Genomic DNA, 24,407 nt, shown 5'->3' with positions numbered 1-24,407 from the left:
GCAAAGAGAGAGGCATCACGAATCTGGATTTCAAGCTATATTACAAAGCTGTAGTTATCAAGACAGTATGGTACTGGCACAAAAGCAGACGCAGAGATCAATAGAACAGAGCAGAAAACCCAGAAATGAACCCACAGCTATATGATCAACTAATCTTCGACAAAGCAGGAAAGAATATCCAATAGAAAAAAGACAGTCTCTTCAACAAATGGTGTTGGGAAAATTGGACAGCCACTTGCAGAAGAATGAAACTGGACCGTTTCCTTACACCACACACAAAAATAGACTCCAAATGGTTGAAAGGCCTCAATGTGAGACAGGAAACCATCAAAATCCTAGAGGAAAACACAGGCAGCAACCTCTTTGACATCAGCCATAGCACCTTCTTCTTAGATACATCTCCAGAGACAAGGGAAACCAAAGCAAAAATGAACTATTGGGACTTCATCAAGATATAAAGCTTCTGCACAGCAAAGGAAACAATCAACAAAGCTAAAAAGCAGCCTAAGGAATGGGAGATGACATATTGGGAATGACATATCTGATAAAGGGTTAGTATCCAAAATGTATAAAGAACTTACCAAATGCAACACCCCCAAAACAAATAATCCAGTTAAGAAATGGGCAGAAGACATGAATAGACACTTCCAAAGAAGACATCCAGATGGCTAACAGACACATGTTCAACATCACTCATTATCAGGGAAATGCAAATCAAAACCATGATGAGGTACCACCTCACACCAGTCAGAATGGTTAAAATTAACAGCACAATAAACAACAGGTGTTGACAAGGATGCAGAGAAAGGGGAACCCTTTTGAAATGTTGGTGGGAATGCAATTTAGTGCAGCCAATCTAGAGAACAGTATGGAGCTTCCTCAAAAAATTAGAAATAGGACTACCCTACAATTCAGCAATGGTCCTACTAGGTATTTACCCAAAGGATACAAAAATACAGATTCAAAGGGGTACATGCTCCCTGATGTTTATAGCAGCATTATCAACAATAACCAAACTATGGAAAGAAACCCAAATGTCCATCGACTGATGAATGGATAAAGAAGATGTAGTTTATATACAGCCATCCAAAAGAATGAAATCTTGCCATTTGCAATGATGTGGATGGAGCTAGAATGTATTATGCTATGCGAAATAAGTCAGAGAAGGACAAATATCATATCATCTTACTCATATGTGGAATTTAAGAAACAAAAAGGATGAACATATGGGGCAAGCTGGAGGAGAGAGGGAAAAAAACCCTAAGAGACTCTTAAAGACAGAGAACAAACCAAGGGTTGATGAAGGGAGGTGGGTGGGGGTTGGGTAGATGGATGATGGGTATTAAAGAGGGCAGTTGTTGTGATGAGCACTGGATGTTATATATAAGTGATGAACCACTGAATTCTAATCCTGAAACCAATATTTCACTGTGTGTTGACTAAGTAGAATTTAAATAAAAATTTGAAGAAATAAAAAAACAGAAGTTTTAAAGATGCTGAATAATGTTATATATAGCAATCTATAGTCAAATACTACATATTATCTTCTTATGACTCTAAAAAGTACCTAAATTTCAAAAGGTAGTTCATAGATCTCACCAGAAGAATTCTCTTCCTAAACTGCAAGAAGGTGAAGAATTATAATAAAAAATGCTTTGTGGTTGTATACAGGCAGACTCTAAGTATAAATTCCAGCTCTCCCATTTTTTAATTGGGTAACCATGAGCTAATTAATTCTGAGCCTGTACTCTATCACTAAATGGACATAAGACCTAATTCATAGTGACCATGTAAGGATCAAAATAGGTAATATATATATAAAGCACTTAAGGGGCACCTGGGTGGCTCAGTCGTTAAGCGTCTGCCTTCGGCTCAGGTCATGATTCCCAGGGTCCTGGGATCAAGTTCGGCATAGGGCTCCCTCCTCCGCAGGAAGCCTGCTTCTCCCTCTCCTACTCCCCCTGCTTGTGTTCCCTCTCTCGCTGTGTCTCTCTCTGTCAAATAAATAAATAAAGTCTTAAAAAAAAAGCATTTAAAACAAACCCTATCAGGTAGGAAGACCTTAAAAATGCTATCTATTATTATACTCATTGTTTTTATAATTTTATTGTCATGTTAGCACCATATATTATGTGTATCAGATCTATAAAGTAACAATAAAAGTAACAGTATGAATTTCTTAGGCAACTTTAGGTAAGTCATTCATTGTCCCTGTTTCTCAGTTTTGAATCCTACAGAATGGTAGTAGTATTACTACTAGTAATATTACTAATACTGATAACGACAGTAGCAGCTAATGCTGCTCAATGGGTTATAACCCAAGAAGTGTGATTCCAGATACTCACTGTTAGCCACTCTGCTCTACAGCCTCTTAGGAATACGTATTTGTCAGGATGGGCTGTGGTAGCCTCAAAATCTCAGTGGGATATAACACAAAATGGTTTATGTCTCCCTCACGCTATGTGTCCATTGTGGGTCAGCTGTGAGTTCTGTCCACTGGAGTCAGTCAGAAACCTAGGCTGACAGAGACTCCATCTTGCCACATGTTCCCATGATCATCAAGGCAGGGAGAAGAAAATGTGAGGAATTGCACATTAGCTCGCAAAATTTTGCCCAGAGTGTTTCAGGCTACTTCTGCTCTTGTAATTTTAGCCTAAGTGAGACACACAATCTCTTCAGGTGGTGGGGAAATATAATCATAAAATATAATCCTACCAGGAGGTAGAGAGCCAGGAATTCTTGGTAAGCAGCACTGAAGACTGCCATAAATACTAAGGGCACTATTTTCCTCAAATATGAAAATGATCATGAAAGTCCTAATTAAAGTGTAATAACCATAAAAGACCTTATTTAATCTAACGTTTTTCTTTCTAATGAGGATATATATGTTGGATTTCACTTTGGGGCAAACATTAATTGTATCAATACATTTTTTAATCTATCTCAGTTTTCATCAATTCTAAGTTTTATTACTTGAATAAGCAATATGTACTTCATATGAAATTAGTAGACTTCAGCGTTTAGGGTTTTTAAAAAATTTCATGACTGGATATTTATAGATATGACAGTCCTTATATTTTCTATTGTACTTAAATTTGGAAAGTTTACCACCTGTTCAGTATAACTATAGACAGAATAAGCATGCCAAAGGGATTTCTATAATTAAGTGGCATATGCATGAATCATCGTCTTAAAGTAGGTTTATGTTTAATCATCAAATTATTATTAAAAATGATCTGGTAATTCTAAAGTTAAATATCTAATTTAGAGCTATGTATCACTGAAACAAAGTTGAATAATTTATAGGGACCCCAAATTGGTAGTTTTTACACATATCAATGTGCATGTTATGCAGAAGTCTTTTTACATGTTAACTTATACAATAAAATGAAAACAATGTACAAAATCAATATAATAAAATAGTTTATAGACAGTAAGTGGGGGGTTTAATAGAGATACATTGGGAGCATGTGCTATCTCTCTTGACCTGGCAGCATATTCACAGATGGGGCTTCCTTATGCACCAAAAGGTGGAATGATACCAGATAATAAAATCAGAGTCTGTGGCTATGAGACAAGGCATCATTTTTTGCACGTTTTGTCCATCTTTAAGTGCCAAGGGCCCTGCGTGGGGCAAAGAGCACAACAGGTCATCAGTAGGGTTATTTTTATAGTGCTTAAGGATGTTGCAAAGCTGAAAGAGATAGCTATACTTTAGCCCTTTCAATAAAGAATGGGAGCAGTCTGTATAAAAAACGGGTGGAGATTTAAGTTGGCAAAAGTTTACTTCAAGTTATAGTGACTTTTAGGTCCCTTCCCTACTACGTAGGTCCATGTGATGTTGATATCGAAGGTCAAAACCAATGTACGGGTCCACCATGATAACACAGGCCACACTGGTACAAACCAGAAGTCAATACCAGCATCAATCACCCCTTGATGCACCTGCTTGCCGCCTTCTTCAGGCGATTGCTCTTAAATGCTATTTCTCAGAGTCTGCTGCCTTTTCTTTATCATAGAGCTCTCATTTAAAGTAAGCAAGCCTCTGAAACAAATAATGCAATATATGTTAAGAAAAAAAAGAAGAAGAAGAAGAAGAAGGTAGCGGGAGGGGAAGAATGAAGCGGGGGAAATCGGAGGGCTAGACGAACCATGAAAGACGATGGACTCTGAAAAACAAACTGAGGGTTCTAGAGGGGAGGGGGTGGGAGGATGGGTTAGCCTGGTGGTGGGTATTGAGGAGGGCACGTTCTGCATGGAGCACTGGGTGTTATACGCAAACAATGAGTCATGGAACACTACATCAAAAACTAATGATGTAATGTATGGGGATTAACATAATAAAAAATAATAATAAAAAAATTTTAAAAAATAAAGTAAGCAAGAGGAACAAATGCTGACAAGATGAGCAAGGATGGAGTGGTATGAAAATCTCATCCACTAACATAGACAATCAATTACATTCTTAGGATTGTTAGTCCCTCAAACTTCTTCATTAATTAGCTCTCGGTTATTCAATTTCCCACACCTTTAGCTCAATTTGCTGTGACATCATACTGTGTTCAGAGTGCCTCATCAGCAATGAAAAAAGACTTGGTATCTTTAGAATATGAGTCGGCAGCTGGTTTAGTTAAATAGCCTTCCACCCACGCTGTACTACATTGATTAATTTTTAAAGAAATGGCTAAATGAAGATATTAATTATTTGTATGTGATGCATATGCTCTCATGAACATCATTATATTTTAATTTACTTCTTAACAAGTAAGCCAATATGATTTTTAAATTATTTCCCAACTGGCTTACATACTAATAAAGAAAAAAAATCTATTAATTTGTGCCATATCAAATTCACCCTTTTTTTCTTTTACTTTCTAATTATATAGTTCTCAAAGAAATCAAACTAGAAAAAAAAATGGGTTTAACCTTCCTGCTTTTTAGTCCACATACATAGCTGTTTAGTGTGGGAGTGAAATGAAATACTTATTTTTGGAGGTCTTAACAATATGAAAACAGAACATGTACACAGTTAGCTCTCTATTATTTGTCTTTATTTGAATCATGCTTATGTAAAACTGAAATACAACAAGGCAAATTGATTATCCTGAAAATAATTAAGTGCTATCTGAATCGTCAGAGAATTTAATTATATTTTGCCTCATTTTGGTAGTATATGTTATGACCAATTTTTTGGAAATTCTATAAACCACATAGAGTAGATATGATGATTCTCTATTGCCCTGCTTATTTACTCATTACACATGATACCAGCACCATGTGTTACAAGGGATTATGTATGTACATACAAGCACATGAGACAGCAAGGTTTTGAGGCAGTAAATTCTTATAAATTAATTTGTTATGGTTTTTAGAATACTTTTCCTGGTTCGAACTGTGTGTGTGTGTGTGTGTGTATTTATGGACAATTGTGCATGTTGATGATAAACAGAATTAATGAGAAAGATTACACAAAGAAATTTGGATAATAATAAGTATGCTTTCTTTTTTCTTATATTTTAAATTTTATTATATGTTAATCACCATACATTACATCATTAGTTTTTGATGTAGTGTTCCATGATTCATTGTTTGCGTATAACACCCAGTGTTCCATGCAGTATGTGCCCTCTTTAATACCCATCACCAGGGCGCCTGGGTGGCTCAGTCGGTTAAGCGACTGCCTTCGGCTCAGGTCATGATCCTGGAGTCGCGGGATCAAGTCCCGCATCGGGCTCCCTGCTCAGCGGGGAGTCTGCTTCTCCCTCTGACCCTCCTCCCTCTCGTGCTCTCTGTCTCTCATTCTCTCTCTCGCAAATAAATAAATAAAATCTTAAAAAAAAAAAAATACCCATCACCAGGCTAACCGATCCCCCCACCCCCTCCCCTCTAGAACCTTCAGTTTGTTTCTCAGAGTCCATAGTCTTTCATGGTAGTATGCTTTCATGTATTTTCCAACATATGTCAAGAAACATTATACTTATGCTTTCCGGATTTCTCAAAATAGAAACCATACTGTTGCCTTTCAGGTAGATTGTGGACTGCCTGGAGGAGACCACATTCTTCCTGTAACTTTTGAATGAGTCACTGATTTAATTGCCAAAGATACACAGCCTTTAGAGGAAGTGAGACAGGCACAGGGGGGAGGAGCAGCTGTAGCCAACGTTTGCCAAGCTCCGCTTTGCTGCTGTGATTCTCTTAGAAGGGACACCAGCTCTGGAAGGAAGGCTCTTTTCTTCCTCATGAGAATCTTATTTTATTCTGTGCTTCCCTCATTCTTAGAGAACTTGCATAACCATCTCTGCCCTCCCATTTAAGCGGATGTTTATAAGCATCGTGTTCCCTTGGTTCTCGAACACAGATACCACATTCTGATCAGTGGAGAGAAAACAGAGTGTTCCCTGTTGTGCCTAGACAGAATCAAAGACAGTTCATTACCTTACATTCAATTCTGTGACTCCTATGTCACTTCTGTGACATTCTTTTACCTGGGTGGTGCTGATGCCGTGTCTGACCCAAGGGCTATGATCAGAAATGCATTTCACTGCACCGACCTATTGTTATTCCCTCTAAAATATATTGGGAAGTGTGGTAATCTTGAAGATAATGGAAAGAAAATGGGATCAAGTGTCAATAGATGCCCTGTCCTCTGTTGCTTACTCTCTCCATGGCTTTAAACAAGGTTCTTAAATCTCCTGAGTCATAAAATAGTACACCTGAGAGAGTTGGTATTGTTACACAAACTCATGAATGTGAGAAAGTTTTTGTAAATCACAATACACCAGGATTATGTCTATTTTTATGCATATGACAAAAGTAGGTTTCTTAGAAATGAGCTTTCCAAAAATAATACTAACCATGGAATAAACCTACAGTTTTGCACAACAATAAGACCATTATCCTGGAAATCTTAGAATATGATATATATGTAGTTTTTTTCTCCCTGAAAATAAGCCTAATGTATTCATGTATTTCAAAAATAGATTTGTATCCATAGATTTAAAAATAATCACTTTTATATTCTTTAACTATTATCACTATTTGTGTATAAAAGTCTTATAATTACTTCTTTTTAAAACCTGAAATTAGCATATCTTCTGTTCACCCAATTAACTCAAATGAGTAACAAATTATTTTTTAAAAGCTTTCTAAACTGATATTCTGTAATGACTCATCCAAGAAAATGTCTTTTCTATTCAGAAGTCTGCACCTCTTTTATTTTTTAGTCAAACACATAATTTACTACACAGCTTTAAAAATGTTTGCTGCATCAATCAACCAAAGGCCAGTCATTTTATTCATTCCTCCATTCATGGGAGTGCCCCAGGAATGTGGATGGTGGCAGGGGATTTTCTGTGAAATTTGTAGAACGGGTGATCAGTTAGTAAATATGCAAGGAATTTGTCCCTCCAATCTTTTTCTTTTCCTTTTTTTTTCAAATCTTTATTTAAATTCTGTTTAGTTAACATATTGTGTAATGTTGGTTTCGGGAGGAGAATTTAGTGATTCTGTCCCTCCAATCTTATAATGAACTTGCAGACTTACGGAATTGGATTCTGTCCCTCCAATCTTATAATGAATTTGCCTGTGTTATGGAAACCACAGATCACCGGAAGGGTTTGGTAAACAACTCTGGATTTCTCACTCATAAGATGAAAACCTAAATGCCTAGGGACGCCTGGATGGCTCAGTTGTTAAGCGTCTGCCTTCGGCTTAGGTCGTGATCCCAGGGTCCTGGGATCGAGTCCTGAGTCAGGCTCCCTGCTCTGCGGGAGGCCTACTTCTCCCTCTCCCACTCCCCGCTGCTTGTGTTCCTGCTCTCGCTGTCTCTGTCTCAGTCAAATAAATGAATAAAATCTTAAAAAAAAAAAAAAAGAAAGAAAGAAAACCTAAATGCCTAATCTGAGTTTTCTTTTGGAAAGCAGGAAGTTGAAATCCCTGCTTTATTTCAACAGCTGGTGGCCTGACCCATTAAATTGGCTTCCTGATAAGGAAATACATGAACCCAGAAAGTTAAGAGAAAGAATGGGAAGTTCACATGCTACCATAACAGCCTGATGGCATTCCACTGTGTTCTGTTCCTTCTTGGTGGCCATGATGCTTTGCAACTTGGCCGTGATAACACTTTTACTTTGCAGCAAAAATCACCTTGGGATTGTTTTCATCTTTTGTGAATGGTTTAGCCACTGCTTCTTCGTTTCAGATTCTCAATATTAGCAATAGAACTATTTCAATATTTTTTATTTTTTTGACAAAAATGTGACTTTTAATAATGCCATTTTAAAAAGTTGGATCATTCACAGTAGACTAGAAAAGTTTATTGTTTGCTTTTTAAGTCATGTAGAACTTGCTTCCAGACTTGGGAGGTGACTGGCCTCTGTGAAGGTACCAAAAGCCAAAGTGCTGAATTGGAAATTAGGAGACTTGGATTTGGGTCTTGTTCTTTGACTAACTAGCTGAGGAGTTTAATCCTATGCTTCAGTTTCATCATTTGTGTGACCCTGGACAAGTCACTTCAGTTCCTTTGTGCCTCAGTTTCCTCATCTGTAAAAGAGCATAATAAAACTGTCTACCTCTTAGCATTGTTGTAAGGAGTCCATGAGATTATGATTATACAGGGCCCAGAAGAGTACCGGACTCATGCTAACTGCATGTGTGTTATCTATAATAATGTAATAGTAATCTGTCTTGTCATAGTTCCTATGTTGTATTCATTTTTCTAGTGCTGCAGAGCCAATTGCCACAAACTTGGCAACTTAAAACAACTATTATCTCAGTTTCTATAGGTCGGATAGGTCTGGCCTAGCTGGAAGCTCTGCTCAGAGCTTCATAAGGCTGAAATCCAGGTGCCAACTAAAGTGTGTTTCTTTCTGGAGCCTAAGATCCACTTGCAAACTCATGTGGCTATTGGAAGAATGCATTTCCTCAGGATGGAAGTCCCCATTTCATGATAGATGTCAGCAAGGGGCCACTCTCAGCAACTGGAGACTGCCCGCCCTTCCCTGCCACGTGATCCTTTCCACATTGTGGCCGTTGCTTTCTTCCGGGCAAGGAAGAATGTGTCTCACTGGCTTCCAATCCCTTACCACCAGCTGAAGAAAATTTGCTTGGACAGGGCTTACCTGATCAAGTCAGGCCACCTAGGTGACTCTCCCGTTAGCCATATACTACAACATGATCATGGCATGATATCTTATCATGCTCACAGGTTCCACCCCCACTTAAGGGGAGGAGATCATATGAGAGTGAATTCTGTGTACCACAAGTATGAACATGAAGTGAAAAGTAAAAATGACATGCCAAGTGCACATTATTGTATGTCCTATCACTGCCATCATCATCGTGATGATGATACCAAATTTTTATCCTCACACAACCCTATTCTGCTAATTTTCAAAGGTTTAAATTAACTGTAAAGAGTATTCCAATTCATTCAATAACCATGTAACTCAGAGCTTTGCATTTGCTTCATAACTCCCTCAATTCCTATTCTCTTTGACTGGCATATTTACTTCCCACATTCACTTCCAAGACCAAAGTTCCACGGAGAAGTATGTTCTATTGAATTCACCAGCCCATAAAATACTCATCCATTATCCCCCTTACATGTATGAAGCAATCCCGAAATTCCCTATGGCCTGGTTGTGCTCAACTCTAAAACAAACTAAGGAAAAGGTAATCTTTTCCAGTGCTTTAATAATATTTAACCCAGGGACTAGTATAACAGACTCTGAGATGTTTATTCATAGATAGCAGGAGTGAGCCTAAGATGATCTTTGTGGTTCTGGCTGTCATTTGACCAGTGCTCAGGAGGGCCTCATATTTTGTAAAAAGCTCAATAAATAATAAAATATAAAATAAAAATATAACAAAAGAATGATGTAGGGAAATGATTACATCATCCGTGAAAATGGAATGGGGAAACTTAACCTAGAAATCCAAACAAGAATCTTCTGGTATTTTGTTAATATAAGTGCCTTTAGGGCAGAGATGAGTTCTGTGCCCGCAGAGATTAATAAAACTTAGCTCATGAAATAAAGTAGAATTTTATTAAAAAAAGAATACAGAGTAGAAATTATATCTGTGCTCAAAATCATCTTTGCCACTGTTAACATTATGATCGTGGATGTGTTACTTTTCCTCATTAAGACTTAGTTTTTGCCTCTTTAACATGGAGGTAATACTGTCTACTTAAGACCATGTTCTGAGGATTAAGTGAGATAACCTATGCTAAGTTCTTAGGACAATGCCTAGTACGCAGTGAGCATTTAGTAACTGATGACTATTGTTGTTATTGCTATTTTTACTCGTTTTAATTATGCTAACATGTGTCCCAATGTCTGGAATGTATTAAGTGCTCAGAGAATATTATTTTCTTCACCCTTCTTCAATACCTGTTTGTTGAATTGAGCTGGATCTGTCAAGAAGAGTATTTCAGGTATTATCAGTCTGAAATACATTAAGAGGTTACCGTTTGTCTGATTTTTTTAATTTTATGCAATTTTCTTCCTCCCCCTTCCTCCCTGCCTGCATGCCTGCTTACCTCCATCCTTCCTTTTTTCCTTGTCTTTCCTCCTTTTCTTCTCTCTGTTTCTTTCTTCTCTTTCTCTTATCTTTTTTTCTCAAGCAGATATTATTTTAAATTTCCGAACAACCTATGTTAGCAAGTCTGGCCAAGTTATCTTTGAAGCAAGATCAATTTGCATCCACTACGTCACAACCTGGTTCATCATTGATTTAATCGCTGCCCTGCCTTTTGATCTCCTGTATGCTTTCAACGTCACAGTGGTGAGTAAAGAGGACTCTTCCACATGACCTTGAAGGTTATTTTTAACCCTGTGTTTATTTTCCACATGTTCAGGTTTTAAGTGTTTGTGACAATTTATGCATCCAGGACTTTGTGCCCTCCTGAATAAAGACACCAAAGTGGCCAATGGTACGGAGGCCACAGATTGTCCACTTGAGGAAGTTAGTTCCTTTTGAAATTTGCATTACCTGTTTGAGTTATTTAAGTACCTAGACTGGGATATACCAAAAGCCTGAGTTTATCATCAATACTGACTCAGAACAAATCCTTTGGTTAGGAAACCATCTGCGGGAATGCAAGCATTACTTTGTGTTACTTAAGCAGATATTTGCCTCCGAAGTTCAGTTGAGAGTTTAAGATTTCTTCCAGTTTTATGACTTTTACTCTCTATCCCTTGAGTATTTCATTATTCACCGGCAAAACAAACAAAAGACCAATCAAGACACAGAAAAATACTGAAATTAAAATAAAAGAATTCAACCACTTCTTAGAAGTTCTTGTAAAAATGTTGGGTGGGGCAGAAACCTAAATGACACAGTGACCATGAGCTTGAGAGCTCTGTTGGATTTTTAAATTTTCTCTAGAATTGTAACTTCTCCACTTTCTTCATGGAAAACCTTTATAAAACCTTATGCCTCCTCATGCAAAGCAAATATGTCCACTTGTGGTAGTAGCTATTTTTACTATTAAACAATTGTTCTTAAAAGCATTAAGTGCTCCCTTATACATAGAGAGACTTTTAGGGAGGTATAATAGCATTTTGGGGTCAGTAATGCAATTTGCTGCTAGAGGAACCAATTATAGGCAAAAATTGATTAAACATTAGTTGAAATTAAACATATTTCTTACTCAGTCAACAACCCCTTGAGATTCTCTATCAAGAATTTAAAAGTACAGTTTTCAATATTAAAGTGATCAGTGTTTTTCAAATACAGTCCTTATTGACTTCAGAATGAAGATTGAACTGTAATTCTGCCTATTTAGTACAGATTTGTGCATTTGTTAATTACCTATATAATAGTATTTTTCTTTTCTTTTTCTTTCTATTTTTTTTTTTAAGATGGAAAGTTGAGAGTGTCAACATCTTTAAGAGGTTTATAAGTCAACTGAAAGGAAACCTCTGGGGAAAAATTTAGTATATAATCTCAATCAGTGCCACATTGAATTGTTATCCAAGCTTCTTAAAGTGCTTTTTAAAATTGAATTTGACTAGATAAGTGTACTATAATGAAAGCATAATGACTTAAAACAAGGCTTTTGCAAGACTGCAACAAAAAAAATTTCAAAAGAAATATATAATTCACAAAATGCTAAGAAAAATTTTCCACATTCTCCTGGAGAATTGTTAAATAAACGGTGTTCAATAGACTGTGCTCTAAATTAACTTACTGCTTTGCTACTAAATACTAATAATATTTTTTTATGTTCCATTTCTCTTTGGGCACTGAACAAATAGAATTATTTAAAATATCTGTTATATATTATTTATAAAATATATACAATTTTAAGATACATAACATGCGTATATATCATTAACATCCTCATTGTCTAAAATTAACACAAAGGATTTTTGAAAAAGTCCAATTCTCATATTTTGATGAATTTTAAATACTTGCACACTTTTACTGCGTTCTTGCTCCCTTTCCTCCTTCTGTCTTGTGAAATCTGTCATGAAAATTTTATAAAGAATGCAAGTTATAGATCAACATCTGTGTTAGAAAGAAAAAGAGGAAGGAATAAAGGAATTTCTCTTCTCAGTAATAATTTTTCTGCTTCTCACAGGAGTGAGCATATGATCATTAACAAATTGGTGCATAAATTTTCTATGCCCGCAAATAAATTAGTCAAGATGAAATATTCTATTTGAACAGAAAATCTTGTTTAATGTATTATATTTACTCCCCAGGAAAACATTGGTTATGAGGAAAAGTTTTTATACTGCACAGACTTACCAAAAAAAGGGCGGGTGGAAGAAACAGATAAATAAGCAAACACAGATGTTGGCTTTCCAGATTTAAAATACATCCAGTTAGGGGCGCGTGGGTGGCTCAGTCATTAAGCATCTGCCTTCGGCTCAGGTCATGAACCCAGGGTCCTGGTATCGAGCCCCACATTGGGCTTCCTGCTCAGCGGGAAGCCTGCTTCTCCCTCTCTCGCTCCCCCTGCTTGTGTTCCCTCTCTCGCTATGTCCCTCTCTGTCAAATAAATAAATAAAATCTTTTTTAAAAATAAATAAATAAATAAAATACATCCAGTTAGTGCATCTCTGTAGATGACATTCAAAAATGCATTACAACCATCAAAAACGTATTGGATGCTCTAATTTTGACGTTGCCCATAATTGCTGATGATAAATGTTTTATACACAGCTCACACATTTCTTTAATAAAATTTACTATGTGTAAGTCACTATGAAAGGCACTCTGAGAGACAAAGTTGTGAATGAGACAGAAAATATGATAGAGTGAAAAAGGCAAAAGTATAAATCCCAGTCTTATCACTTACCGTCTGAGTGACTTCCTTGGGGAAGTTAACATCAAAATTGGCAAAATGAGCATGAAAATCGCTACAGGGTTTCTCAGCAGCCTAAAAAGGCAACATTTCTATAAAATACCTTGCGAAGTATCAAACACCCAGAAAGACCTCAGTATATGTTAATCAACTTCTCTCTCTTTCTCTTTTTCTCTCTTTCTCCCCCCTAGTGGATAGCCAGGGAGTGATCATGTCCAGCTGGTAATAGGGGAAACTGCCATTTGATAAGGGGTTCTGATGAGTACATCACTGTCTTGCACCTACCGATAAGCTGCTTCTAATTTTTATCAGTGAAAAATTCAGAACAGCATCCCAAGAGTAGAAAGAATACTTTCCCTTTTCCAGATTATATATTTCCATCTAAATCAAATATGCTTCTTTTTTCTTTCATTCATTAAGAGCCCAAACTCACATTTTATAGCAAGAAGCTGTTGACTCAGATGGGAATAAGTATAATTTATTTCAAAAGTGTCAGCAAAATCACTAAGGCTGCCTCATCCTGGACACCAAGTTTTGTGTCCCTTATCTTTCCAAATGACTATTATTCTTTTTTTTTTAAGTTTATTTTTATTTATTTATTTATTTATTTATTTTTAATTTTTATTTTTTTTTATTCTTATGTTAATCCCCATACATTACATCATTGGTTTTAGATGAAGTGTTCCATGATTCATTGTTTGTGCATAACACCCAGTGCTCCATGCAGAATGTAAGGACAGCCCCCCATTCTTTCCTCAAACTTCTGCTTTCTGGTGAGAGAAAATGGAGAGATTGCCCATATCAATATTCTATGTTCAATGGTGTCTTAGTCTGCTCAGGCTGCTATAACAAAATATCATTCCCTGGGTGGCTTAAACAATAGAAATTTATTTTTCAGTTCTGAAGGCTGGAAAGTCTAAGATCAAGGTTCCAGCCAATTTGGTTCTTAATGAGGGCTCTCTTCCTGGCTTGTAGATAGCTGTCTTCTTGCTGTGTTCTCACATGGTAAGGGGAGAGAGAGACATTGGATTAAGGAGAGAGGGGGCCAGGGAGAGAGGAAGAAAAGATGGGGAGAGAGAGCATTCTCTGGGCTCTTCTTATAAGGGTACTAATCCCATCTTGAGGACCCCACCCTCATGACCTCATTTAAACCAAATCACTTCCCAAAGGCTCCATCCCCAGTTACCATCACACTAAGGGATAGGGCTTCAACACGTGAGATTTGGAGGAACAAAATTCAGTCCACAGCAGATGGCTTTCTCCATCTGGGATTTCTGTTTGAGGTTTCATTTCAACTACAAAACTGTCATCTATCTATCGGATTCTTCTACGTATAAAATAAACTCCACCCCTGGTAATTCCTCTAAGCTACAAAGTAGATATTGCAAAGTACTGGCATGTAATCGTCTGGTTTACAATGAGCTGGAAAATGACAGATGAGCACTTGGTTGTGAAGGAGAAGAAATAAAACTTGACACAGAAGAATGAGAAAAAGAAATAAAAGCACAGCTAGCTGGCAAGTGCTTCAAATGACCTTACGATTTTATTATATTTCAGTACAGAATAATTCACAAGATTACAACTGAAAGCACTCTCATTGAATTTCTATTATTATATTGACTGTAGAGTGTTTTGTATCTCTATTACCCATTCATTCATCTAACATATATTTATTGAGCACTTACTATGTGTCAGGCACTACTCTAGGTATGATTTTCTTAGACATAAGGGGAGATCAATAGTGGAGGAAGGAACTAGAAGTCAACAGCTGACTCCAGGACTAATTATAAAGGCAAATTTCCAGAAGATGTTGACCTTGTTTATGATTCTGTCTGTTGAGGTGTAGTCATACAAACCACTTTCTTCCCCTTTATTTATGGTTCCTTCCATAAACACACACCCCAAATTAAAAAAAGGTCAAGTAAAATTTGTCAAACTCTATTTGCATATGAGCTAATACTTTATTTGCCTTTTCTATTTTAGAAAGCTCATTGAGGCTCTTTGAGGTGTGAAAGAGTATGCATTAGTACACCACATATGTTGTTAACAACGACATCAACCATTCTGGTGGTCACCAAAGGTGCACATTTTTCAGATGGGTCCTGAAGTCAGGAAAATAATCCCTTAGCTATAAGTGTATTGTTTTAGTGCATATGAAGACAGGACCTAGGAGAGTTTTCAAAAATTTTGTTCCATTTAAATTTTGGTTCCCTAAGCATGTCTGTTTGAGAGAGGGCTCAGGATGTATAAGCTTCAGACATGTGTTTTCTCTATCGATGATGTTAGAGAGAAGAAAGCACAGCACGTGAGACAGGAGGTGCTACTGGTATTTGTGAGTAGATCTTACACAAGTTTGATAGATCTAATCACTGTTTGTTTCAAAAACTGTTACCTTTGTTACCACTCCACACAGTTTTACTTCAGTGGGTACAAATTATTGTTATAAGGCCACTCTTACATGGAGGAAGGAATGTGGAATTGAAAGAAAACGTATGTAAGAGGTGGAGACACCCTGATGTTCAATCCTGAAACCCTAATGTGCTTCAGTTGTGTATCAGAATATACAAAATTATATTCAATCAAATCAGTAGAGGAAAAAAGATAAATCTTAAGGAAAATAAGTATTAATTCAAAATTAAATTGTCTTATCATCTTTTATTCTATCACCTCTTGATATAATATGTTGAGAAGGGGCATTGGTATGGTCATAAAAATGACCATAGTGTTGGACTCATGATTATATTTAATTTCAAGAACTTTCCAGAATGGCTGTAAGTTAAAGTAACTGTCGTAGCATGGAATGAGCCGTGTGCCAAGTTGTGCTGCTCTGTCTCCTCCCACAGGTGTCTCTTGTGCATCTCCTGAAGACCGTCCGGCTGCTGCGTCTTTTGCGTCTCCTGCAGAAGTTGGACCGTTATTCCCAGCATAGCACAATCGTCCTGACTCTGCTCATGTCCATGTTTGCGCTCCTTGCACACTGGATGGCGTGTATCTGGTATGTCATTGGAAAAATGGAGAGGGAAGACAACAGCCTTCTGAAGTGGGAAGTTGGTAAGGGCTTACATTTGTCACATTTTCCATTTTTAAGTGAAAAGGAAGATTGTCTAGAATTTGGAGGAGGTGAAAGATGAGTCCATAAATATGTCCTCTGACTGTCGATTTGTCTAATGTTTTTTAGGGGCTGAGTTGGGGGGTCTGTGATACACGTGATTTCTTTTGAGAAAGTTTTCCGGAAAATCCTTATATATTTTTTAAAGAGTAATGGGTTAAGATTTCAATGGGTTCTTTAAAGTGACCGGCCAGGCTGTAGAAGTGTTTAGATAAGTAATGTGTGATCTTATCTGACATATCCAATGCAGGGCTAGTACCAATGAATTACTGGGTAACTGGCCTATGGCAAATCATTGCAGTGAGAGAGAGAGTGAGTGTATTATAATGACACACTTTCCACATTTCGTATACTTTGAGAATTTGTGATGATAGAGGGAACTGGATATTCACAAATATAATTTGTAGAATTTTGTGTCCCTATAATACATGGGAATTTAAGGGAGATTTTTCCAAGTGTTACATAATTCTGCATAAATGAATCTGAAATGTTCTGCACAGGAACACATTTTTAAACTTATGTTAACCACAAGAACTTTACAGAAAATGAAATTCTGAAGGCTATAACCCTCTATCCAAAAATTCCTGCCTTCTTCTCCCAGTCATTGCCTTTAGAGAATTGTCATAGTACCCCACGTAGAATTTTTTTTTTCTCTTATTCTGGCATTTCATCAAAAGAATCTGTTTCTTGGTTTGATAGAAAATTCTTCACTTCTTTTCTCCAAAAATCAATCTGGAACTTTTGGAAGCTCAGACCTTTGCACAGGGATGAAGCCACAAGAGATTCTCAAGAGAGAAACATGCTCTAACTTTTCATACCAACACTTAATGGCAGAATGCATTTGGAACATCCCTGGCTTGGCTCTCATAATGCCACCCTCTCACCAGAGGGCATATACAAAGCCTTCAAAGTATGTCTTTGGAGAGCGAGCTGAAGACCCTAAGAAAACAGATTCCAGGGAATGAATCGCCTGTCTACATTCTTAAAAATGCTCCTACACATCTCAATTTTGACCCTAAGCTACACCAAAGCAATAAATGTGTTCTGATAATTTTCATCTCAGACTGGTTTTATCTTCCTTATCAAAGTACTTCTTCTGTGTCTTGCCATGGATCTCAATTCTCAGAAATGAAGTCAAGGGATGGGCACCTGGGTGGCTCAGTTGGTTAAGCGACTGCCTTCGGCTCAGGTCATGATCCTGGAGTCCCTGCATCGAGTCCCGCATCGGGCTTCCTGCTCAGCAGGGAGTCTGCTTCTCCCTCTGACCCTCCCCTCTCTCATGTGCTCTCTCTTATTCTCTCTCTCTCAAATAAATAAATAAAATCTTAAAAAAAAAAAGAAATGAAGTCAAGGGAGAAAAATAAAACTGCAGCATGAAAGCAGGAATATTCTACATAAAGAGAATATGGGGTGAGATGAGATGTGAGAGTGAGAGAGGGAAGACAGGGAGAGAAAAGACAGTGAGAGAGGACAGAGAAGAGTTGATCAAAAGGAGGACCAAAGTCTAGATTATACTTGGATTAAAATATTTCCTGTTCCTTAGTATTGTTTCCCTTTCTATTTTCTTGTCCTGAAGGCTCCCTCATCACACTCTGGTGTAGTCCTAATGGTGTTCAGTGAATTATAGCATTAGATCTCTGCCCTTTGTTTTGAATCCATATTAAAATTCTGACTTGTGGTCAGCCACCTGATTCCTTTCTGGGCCTGACCTAATTTCCTTCAGGCCCCAGACCTATACACTCTTATTAATTTGTAAGTCTTGTCTAGTCTGAGAGTCTCCAGATGGGGAAATTCAGCTTATTCACGCTCTCAAATTTAGTTAGATGAGGAAAGCTTTTTGTTTCATTTTCAACACACCAGTTATGCTGCAGATGTACAAACTAGCTCTTGTTTTTCTTCCCACAAACACACAGAGGTATTGATTTTCCAGGAAAAAAAGAAGCCAACCATCTAAACTGCTTCAGTATTGCCCATACCACTCCTACTCTTAAACCTGATGCTATGGTTCAATGTAATGAACAGGAACTTGTGAGGTGAAAGTCAACCCACCAAGAAAGCACTGGCATTATACAATAATGGGAAGAAAACATTGGGTTGGGGCAACTGAACTCTCCTCATCATGGCTCCACCACTAACCAATTGTGAGATTTGCAGTAATTTTGTTCACCTCTACAGGCCTCGGTTTCCTCATCTAGAACGTGAGAAAACTCACCATATAACTCAAAAGTCTATTTTAGTTGCCATGATTTATGACTTTAATGGAAGAACAAACCCAGTATTCTGTGCTTATTTTTTTTTTATCATAGTTCAGGGTCCACATAAACTGTCAATAGCAACAACCCAATGTCAACAAGTTTGAGGGAAAGGGGTGTGTCAGGGAGTACATCTTGTGATCACCGCATGTTAAAGAATTGATATGTTTTACCCAGTTATGATAAGAATAATTCAACTTTTATCTTTAGAGAATTAGATTTCCTGTCCAAACACCTCTCAGAATATGATCAGGAAGGTAATATGCTAATAATGTCTGTCAATATTGGGTTTATAGGCTTGGCTACAAGGACTTTCCCTTCCCTTAAAATTACTTGCATTATTGTTCATTTAAAATGTCCTCCAGGGGGGCGCCTGGGTGGCTCAGTTGGTTAAGCGACTGCCTTCAGCTCAGGTCATGATCCTGGAGTCCCGGGATCGAGTCCCGCATCGGGCTCCCTGCTCGGCGGGGAGTCTGCTTCTCCCTCTGACCCTCCTCCCTCTCATGCTCTCTGTCTCTCATTCTCTCTGTCTCAAATAAATAAATAAAATCTAAAACAAACAAACAAAAAAAAACAAAACAGAGTTTTAAAAAATAAATAAATAAAATAAAATAAAATAAAATGTCCTCCAGGGGCTCCCGGGTGGCTCAGTCATTAAGCATCTGCCTTCGGCTCAGGTCATGATCCCGGGGTCCTGGGATCGAGCCCCGCATCAGGCTTCCTGCTCCATGGGAGGCCTGCTTCTCCCTCTCCCACTCCCCCTGCTTGTGTTCCCTCTCTTGCTGTGTCTCTCTCTGTCAAATAAATAAAATCTTTAAAATAAAATAAAATAAAATAAAATAAAATAAAATAAAATAAAATAAAATAAAATATTCTCCAGCTGAGATTTGGACATAAATTAAATAATTATGACCTCTTCTACCTAATTTTTTAATGAAGCAGCTGAGAATCCAGGCTAATTTAGTTTTTACTATGGAATTTGTACACTAGTATTGTTTTACCTTTTTTGGTCCAACTACCATGAATTAAAAAATTCTTCACACAAATAAAGTTTTATTAGAGAACATGTTCTTTATGTTGTGACTAACATTAAATGTATAAAACAGATTCGTATTCCTAAGGAATAAAATGGAATTTTCTTTCTAATCACTGTTAATTGTCTTGAAATGATTTTTCCCCCTTTTTGTCCTTGTCAGGTCTACTACTTACAGCTAGAGAGAGTGCCAATATTTTGCATCAGATCAAATCAAAGTTAATCTTTAAAAAAGATTGTAATATTGTCTCTCTATAAGATATCTATTTCTGGAAGGAAGAATTAGTACTCGTGGACTAATTATACCAGAGGCTGGTTATGAACTGATTTGCCTGGTGTTATTTTTATGTCATATCCTTATGCACTTTTATACTATATTTTAAGAAATTTAAGGTGTGGTTTATCGTTTCGTGGAATTTTAGACTTGGGAGGACCTTAGTCTAACTTTTTTGATTTTATGCTGAGAAATAGACCTCTAGGCTATACACGCTCTGTGATGTAGGGGTTATTATCTGTTGTACCCACTGCTGTATCCTCACTGTGGTGTATAGTTCCTGGTACATGGCAAACGTGTGAAAAAAAAATGTTGAATGAGTCCGTCTTCAAGGTCATTCAATTACTAAACGACAGTCATGGGACAAGAACCTAAATTCCTTAACTCCTTGTGTAGGACTCCTAATAATTTTGAATATTATGAAACTAGAGGAAATGGCTGTTTAGCAAATATTTCCAAGCAGGAAGATTGAGAGAAGAACACATAGGGTGATCACTTAAGATTTGGTTACTCATTCAAAAAATATTTTTTGAGTGCCCACTGCATGTTTGCTTGATCCTGTGTAAGGCACTCGAGTTATCAAAACTAATATCATACTTAATGTCATGGAACTTAAAGTCCAGTAGTAGAACAGAGACAAATAGCTCAATGGATGTATCACAGTGTGATAATTCTATAACTGGAACATGCATAGAGGGGAGGTAGCTGGATCTAGCTAGAATATCAGCAAAGGCTTTTCCAAGATGAGCTGGTTTTAAGGGATGAATAGGTCTGGTCTCTACAGATGCCGAGGAAGGGGAATGAGTGAGAGCAGGAACATGGCTACATGAAGCAGGTCACTAAGAACCAGCATAAAGGGTGAATGGGGTAGTAAGGTGATGAAGCTAAAGAGGCAGGTAGTCAGGAATGGGATCTTTAAAGACCATTCATGCTAAGCTTTAGAGTTTGGACTTCATCCTAAGGCTACAGCGAAGCATAAAGGATCAAGCAGTGATCCTTTGAATATAGAACACCAGGGAATAGGGGGAGATGTTTTGCTCTGCTTCATTTTCAATATCTATAAAATGGCAATAATAATAGTGCCTGCCTCATTAGGGTTGCCAGTATTAAATTAGGAAATCTATGTGAAGCATTTAATACTGTGCCTGGCACCTAGTAAATTCTCAATAGATAGTAGCCATTATAGCCATCATTACCATTTTATTATGACAGTTACTTCTAATAAGGAAAGTACCATGAACTGTGACTAGTGATACGCATGATTTTATATGGGAAGAGTATTAAGAACTGCTTTAAAAAATATTTCCCTTTAAGTTTAGTTGTAGTGCTGGGCAACAAATTTTATGCTTTTGCCTATCTTCAAGTTAAAAAAGCCCATGCTTTATATTTGAGTCAGTCTCTGAAAAATTAGTAAATTTCACATAGCCTGACAGTTGCACACATACAGATTTCCCCTTCCAGGATAATATAGGCGACAAGTCCAACATCTATCCTATAAGCCTGTTGGGATATAGAAAATTTTCATGGAACTTAGACAGTGCTTCACGGGCAAGATTTAACACTACATTAAAGAGGCATAATACAACTGGGTCTAAGTGTGCTTTTTATTTTATTTTTTTAATTTTTTAAAGATTTACTTATTTGAGAGAGAGAGAAAGAGAATATGGGAGGGAGGGGCACGGGGAGCAGGCAAGAGAGAATCTCAGGCCGGCTCCCCACTGAGTGCAGAGCCCCACACAGGGCTCCATCTCAGTACCCTGAGATCCTGACCTGAGCTGAAATCAAGAGTCAGACGCTGAACCAATTGAGCCATCCAGGCACCCCTAACTGTGCTTTTTAAATTAAAGTTTTTATTCTGGCTGCAGACATGTGTCAGAATGATCTCTTTGGGGGGGTCTTCACTTGTTTTCTATAAGAAGTCTTCAATAAATATCCAGCTAGAAATGTGTGAGAAGACATGTATATTTCTGTACATCCCAATTAATGTAGGGATATATTATTTTAATGATCACTTATGAAGTTCAATTAATGACTTATAAAGTTCAATTAATGACATTGAATTAGTCCTTAAGGAGCTCCTTAGGATACTGAATAGAATGTAATGGTTCTGATTTAAGTGAGAAAGATTTGGATTTGAATCTTGCTTCAGGGATTTACTAGGCATGTGATTTTGGCCAAGATGACTTCAGTGTGTGACTTTTTATACAAAGATCTTTGGTTTTCTTGTCTGTAAAGTGGGTATGGTAGTACTGACCCTCGGTGGTTTTGAGTATTGGAGGTACTCAAGTTGACATACCTAACATAGTCTGGTACATAGTACGTTCTTGCAGCTGATAACCACCACCATTACACCTCCTCCTCCATTCTTTATAATAATTAGGGCTATTCTCCAACTGCAGCTCCTTGCTCAAACTTACGTCAGTGAGCTATGTAGAGTTGAAATAGCAGTACTATTCAAGTCTAGTGAAGAGGTGATATTTCTGTAACAGTCAAGATTCTTGGTTGCAAACAAAAACAGAAAAGGAATCCATCAACAGGACAGGCAGACTCAGAAATAGAGAACATACTACTGAAAGAACATGATCCAAGGCAGCTGCAAATATCCCAATGCAGAAAGCACGGTTGCTGACATTTTGCAAACATGGCCTGGACATGGTTCTGTCTTTGTAGATGCTATGAGAGAGTCCTAAGCACCTGTTTGTCTCTGAGTCACAGTCCCTGAAGGGAGAATCCAATCGGCCAAGCTTAGTCACATGCTCAGACACTGACTTATGGGGTCCCACCTTCCACTTCCCACCTTCTACTTCCACTTTCCATTTCCATGGTGGGAAGTGGGGCCCTGTATCTCTCCCTGCTTCACATAAGATTTTAGACAGCCCCCCCCAAAAAAAAGATGAATGTCTTCTACAATAACATCTTTACCCTTACATTTAAAAACAAACAGTACAACTTACAAAAACATTTATTAAAATGCTTCTCTGAATCATACCCTTCTCGGACATCATCATGTCAAATGGAATTAGCTGAAAAATGGAGATGTGGTAATTATCAATGCTTCTTGCTTACTGCAGTACAGTCCGTGCTCCTTATGTGAACGTCACAGCGGCCTTCTACTTACCAAACTGTGCTCCTTCCGCTAGACTGCATCTTGGTCAGTAGCTCCCAGTTGTAGCCAAAATGCTTCCTTATATTCTTTCTCAAAGCTATCTCTATTTCTAAAGCTATGACATGCTGAACTTTAAAATAGATAATCTGCTACAGAGGTTAGAGATGAGAGTGTACTGTAATAGAGAGAAGCTTTTTTATCTTTTAATCCTTTGGCTGGAGTAAGCTTATCCATTGTAGATGCCTAAAAGTGTATCTGTACCAGTGACCAAAAAAAAAAAAAAAAGGAAAAAAACAAACCCAAAAATCTAGAATGGGAAGAAAAGGATTAAGTGAGATATAATTTTCAAATTTTCATTGACCATTTTAATCCTAAATCTGATCCTCATTGGATAAAATATCATAAAAGCTGATTGATTCGAAGGGCTCTCTAGTTATTTACTGCTTAGCATTTACAAGCCTCATGCAATGGGGAAAAAAATGACCAGTCTTATAATATCGTGAGCTGGTTATTTCAATAACTATACCATTTTTTCCTTAAGAAGGTAAAATTGACTAGTACTCTACATTTTTAGGTTTTATATAAAGGATTATAAAAAAATTTTTTTAGATAACCTTTATCTATAGATTCTCATTTTTGGGAATATCTGAAATAAAGAAAGGGGAGGAAAAGCCTAAAATGGAGGTTTCCAGCCATTAAAATGTACCCTAGTGAGGGACACCTGGGCTTTTTTTTTTTTTTTTTAAACACAAGATCTTAAACTTTAATGTGTACTGAAATTACCTGAGGATTGTATTAAAATACAGATTCTAATTCAGTGAGTCTGAGGTGGAGCCTGAGACCCAGTACATTTAACATGTTCCCAGGTGAAGTCCGAGCTGCTGGTCCCCCCACCATACTTTGAGTAGCAGGGTTTTAAAAAGTCTTGGAGATTTCTGTGACTTTAATATTCCCGGTTTATAAACAGTCCTAAAACCAGCAACAACTCAGTCCTTCCTATCCTTTTCCATATTCCTATCCCTTTTCAATCCTCATCACATCTGTGAATTTATTTGGACACAGTAATGGACTGGGGAGGTCCATTGAGAAAGAATTAACCTCAATGCTGAGGCAATACAACACGGTGGTTTAAATATCATCAGAAACAATTTATATTATTTGTAGTTCTGAGAAACTAAAATTGAATACCATCAGTTTTAAAAGAGTTGCCAATGTTTTCTATTCTATTTTGATAAAGGTTTCTAGAAAATAGAAACGTTTTCATGTTTTCAGAGCAAGATTTTACTCTTTTGCCATAAAGAGCAAATGGTTTATTCTT

The 24,407-nt window shown here is 37.3% G+C and overlaps 1 protein-coding gene across 1 annotated transcript in view; it reads left to right on the top strand.

The window, feature by feature from the left end:
- The window catches only part of KCNH8 (potassium voltage-gated channel subfamily H member 8), a 379,220-nt gene that overhangs the window by 248,758 nt on the left and 106,055 nt on the right, over positions 1-24,407 (top strand). Inside the window, exons 6-7 of the mRNA XM_034993931.1 lie at positions 10,628-10,785; positions 16,159-16,366. Coding sequence (XP_034849822.1) covers positions 10,628-10,785; positions 16,159-16,366 — 366 coding nt within the window. The remainder of the gene's footprint in view (positions 1-10,627; positions 10,786-16,158; positions 16,367-24,407) is intronic.

This window comes from Mirounga leonina, unplaced genomic scaffold, assembly GCF_011800145.1.
Source record: "Mirounga leonina isolate KUSES-001 unplaced genomic scaffold, KU_Mleo_1.0 Mir_115, whole genome shotgun sequence".
Lineage (NCBI taxonomy): Eukaryota > Metazoa > Chordata > Mammalia > Carnivora > Phocidae > Mirounga > Mirounga leonina.
Note: the sequence above shows the minus strand (reverse complement) of the source record. Positions and strands in the feature narration are given on the sequence as shown.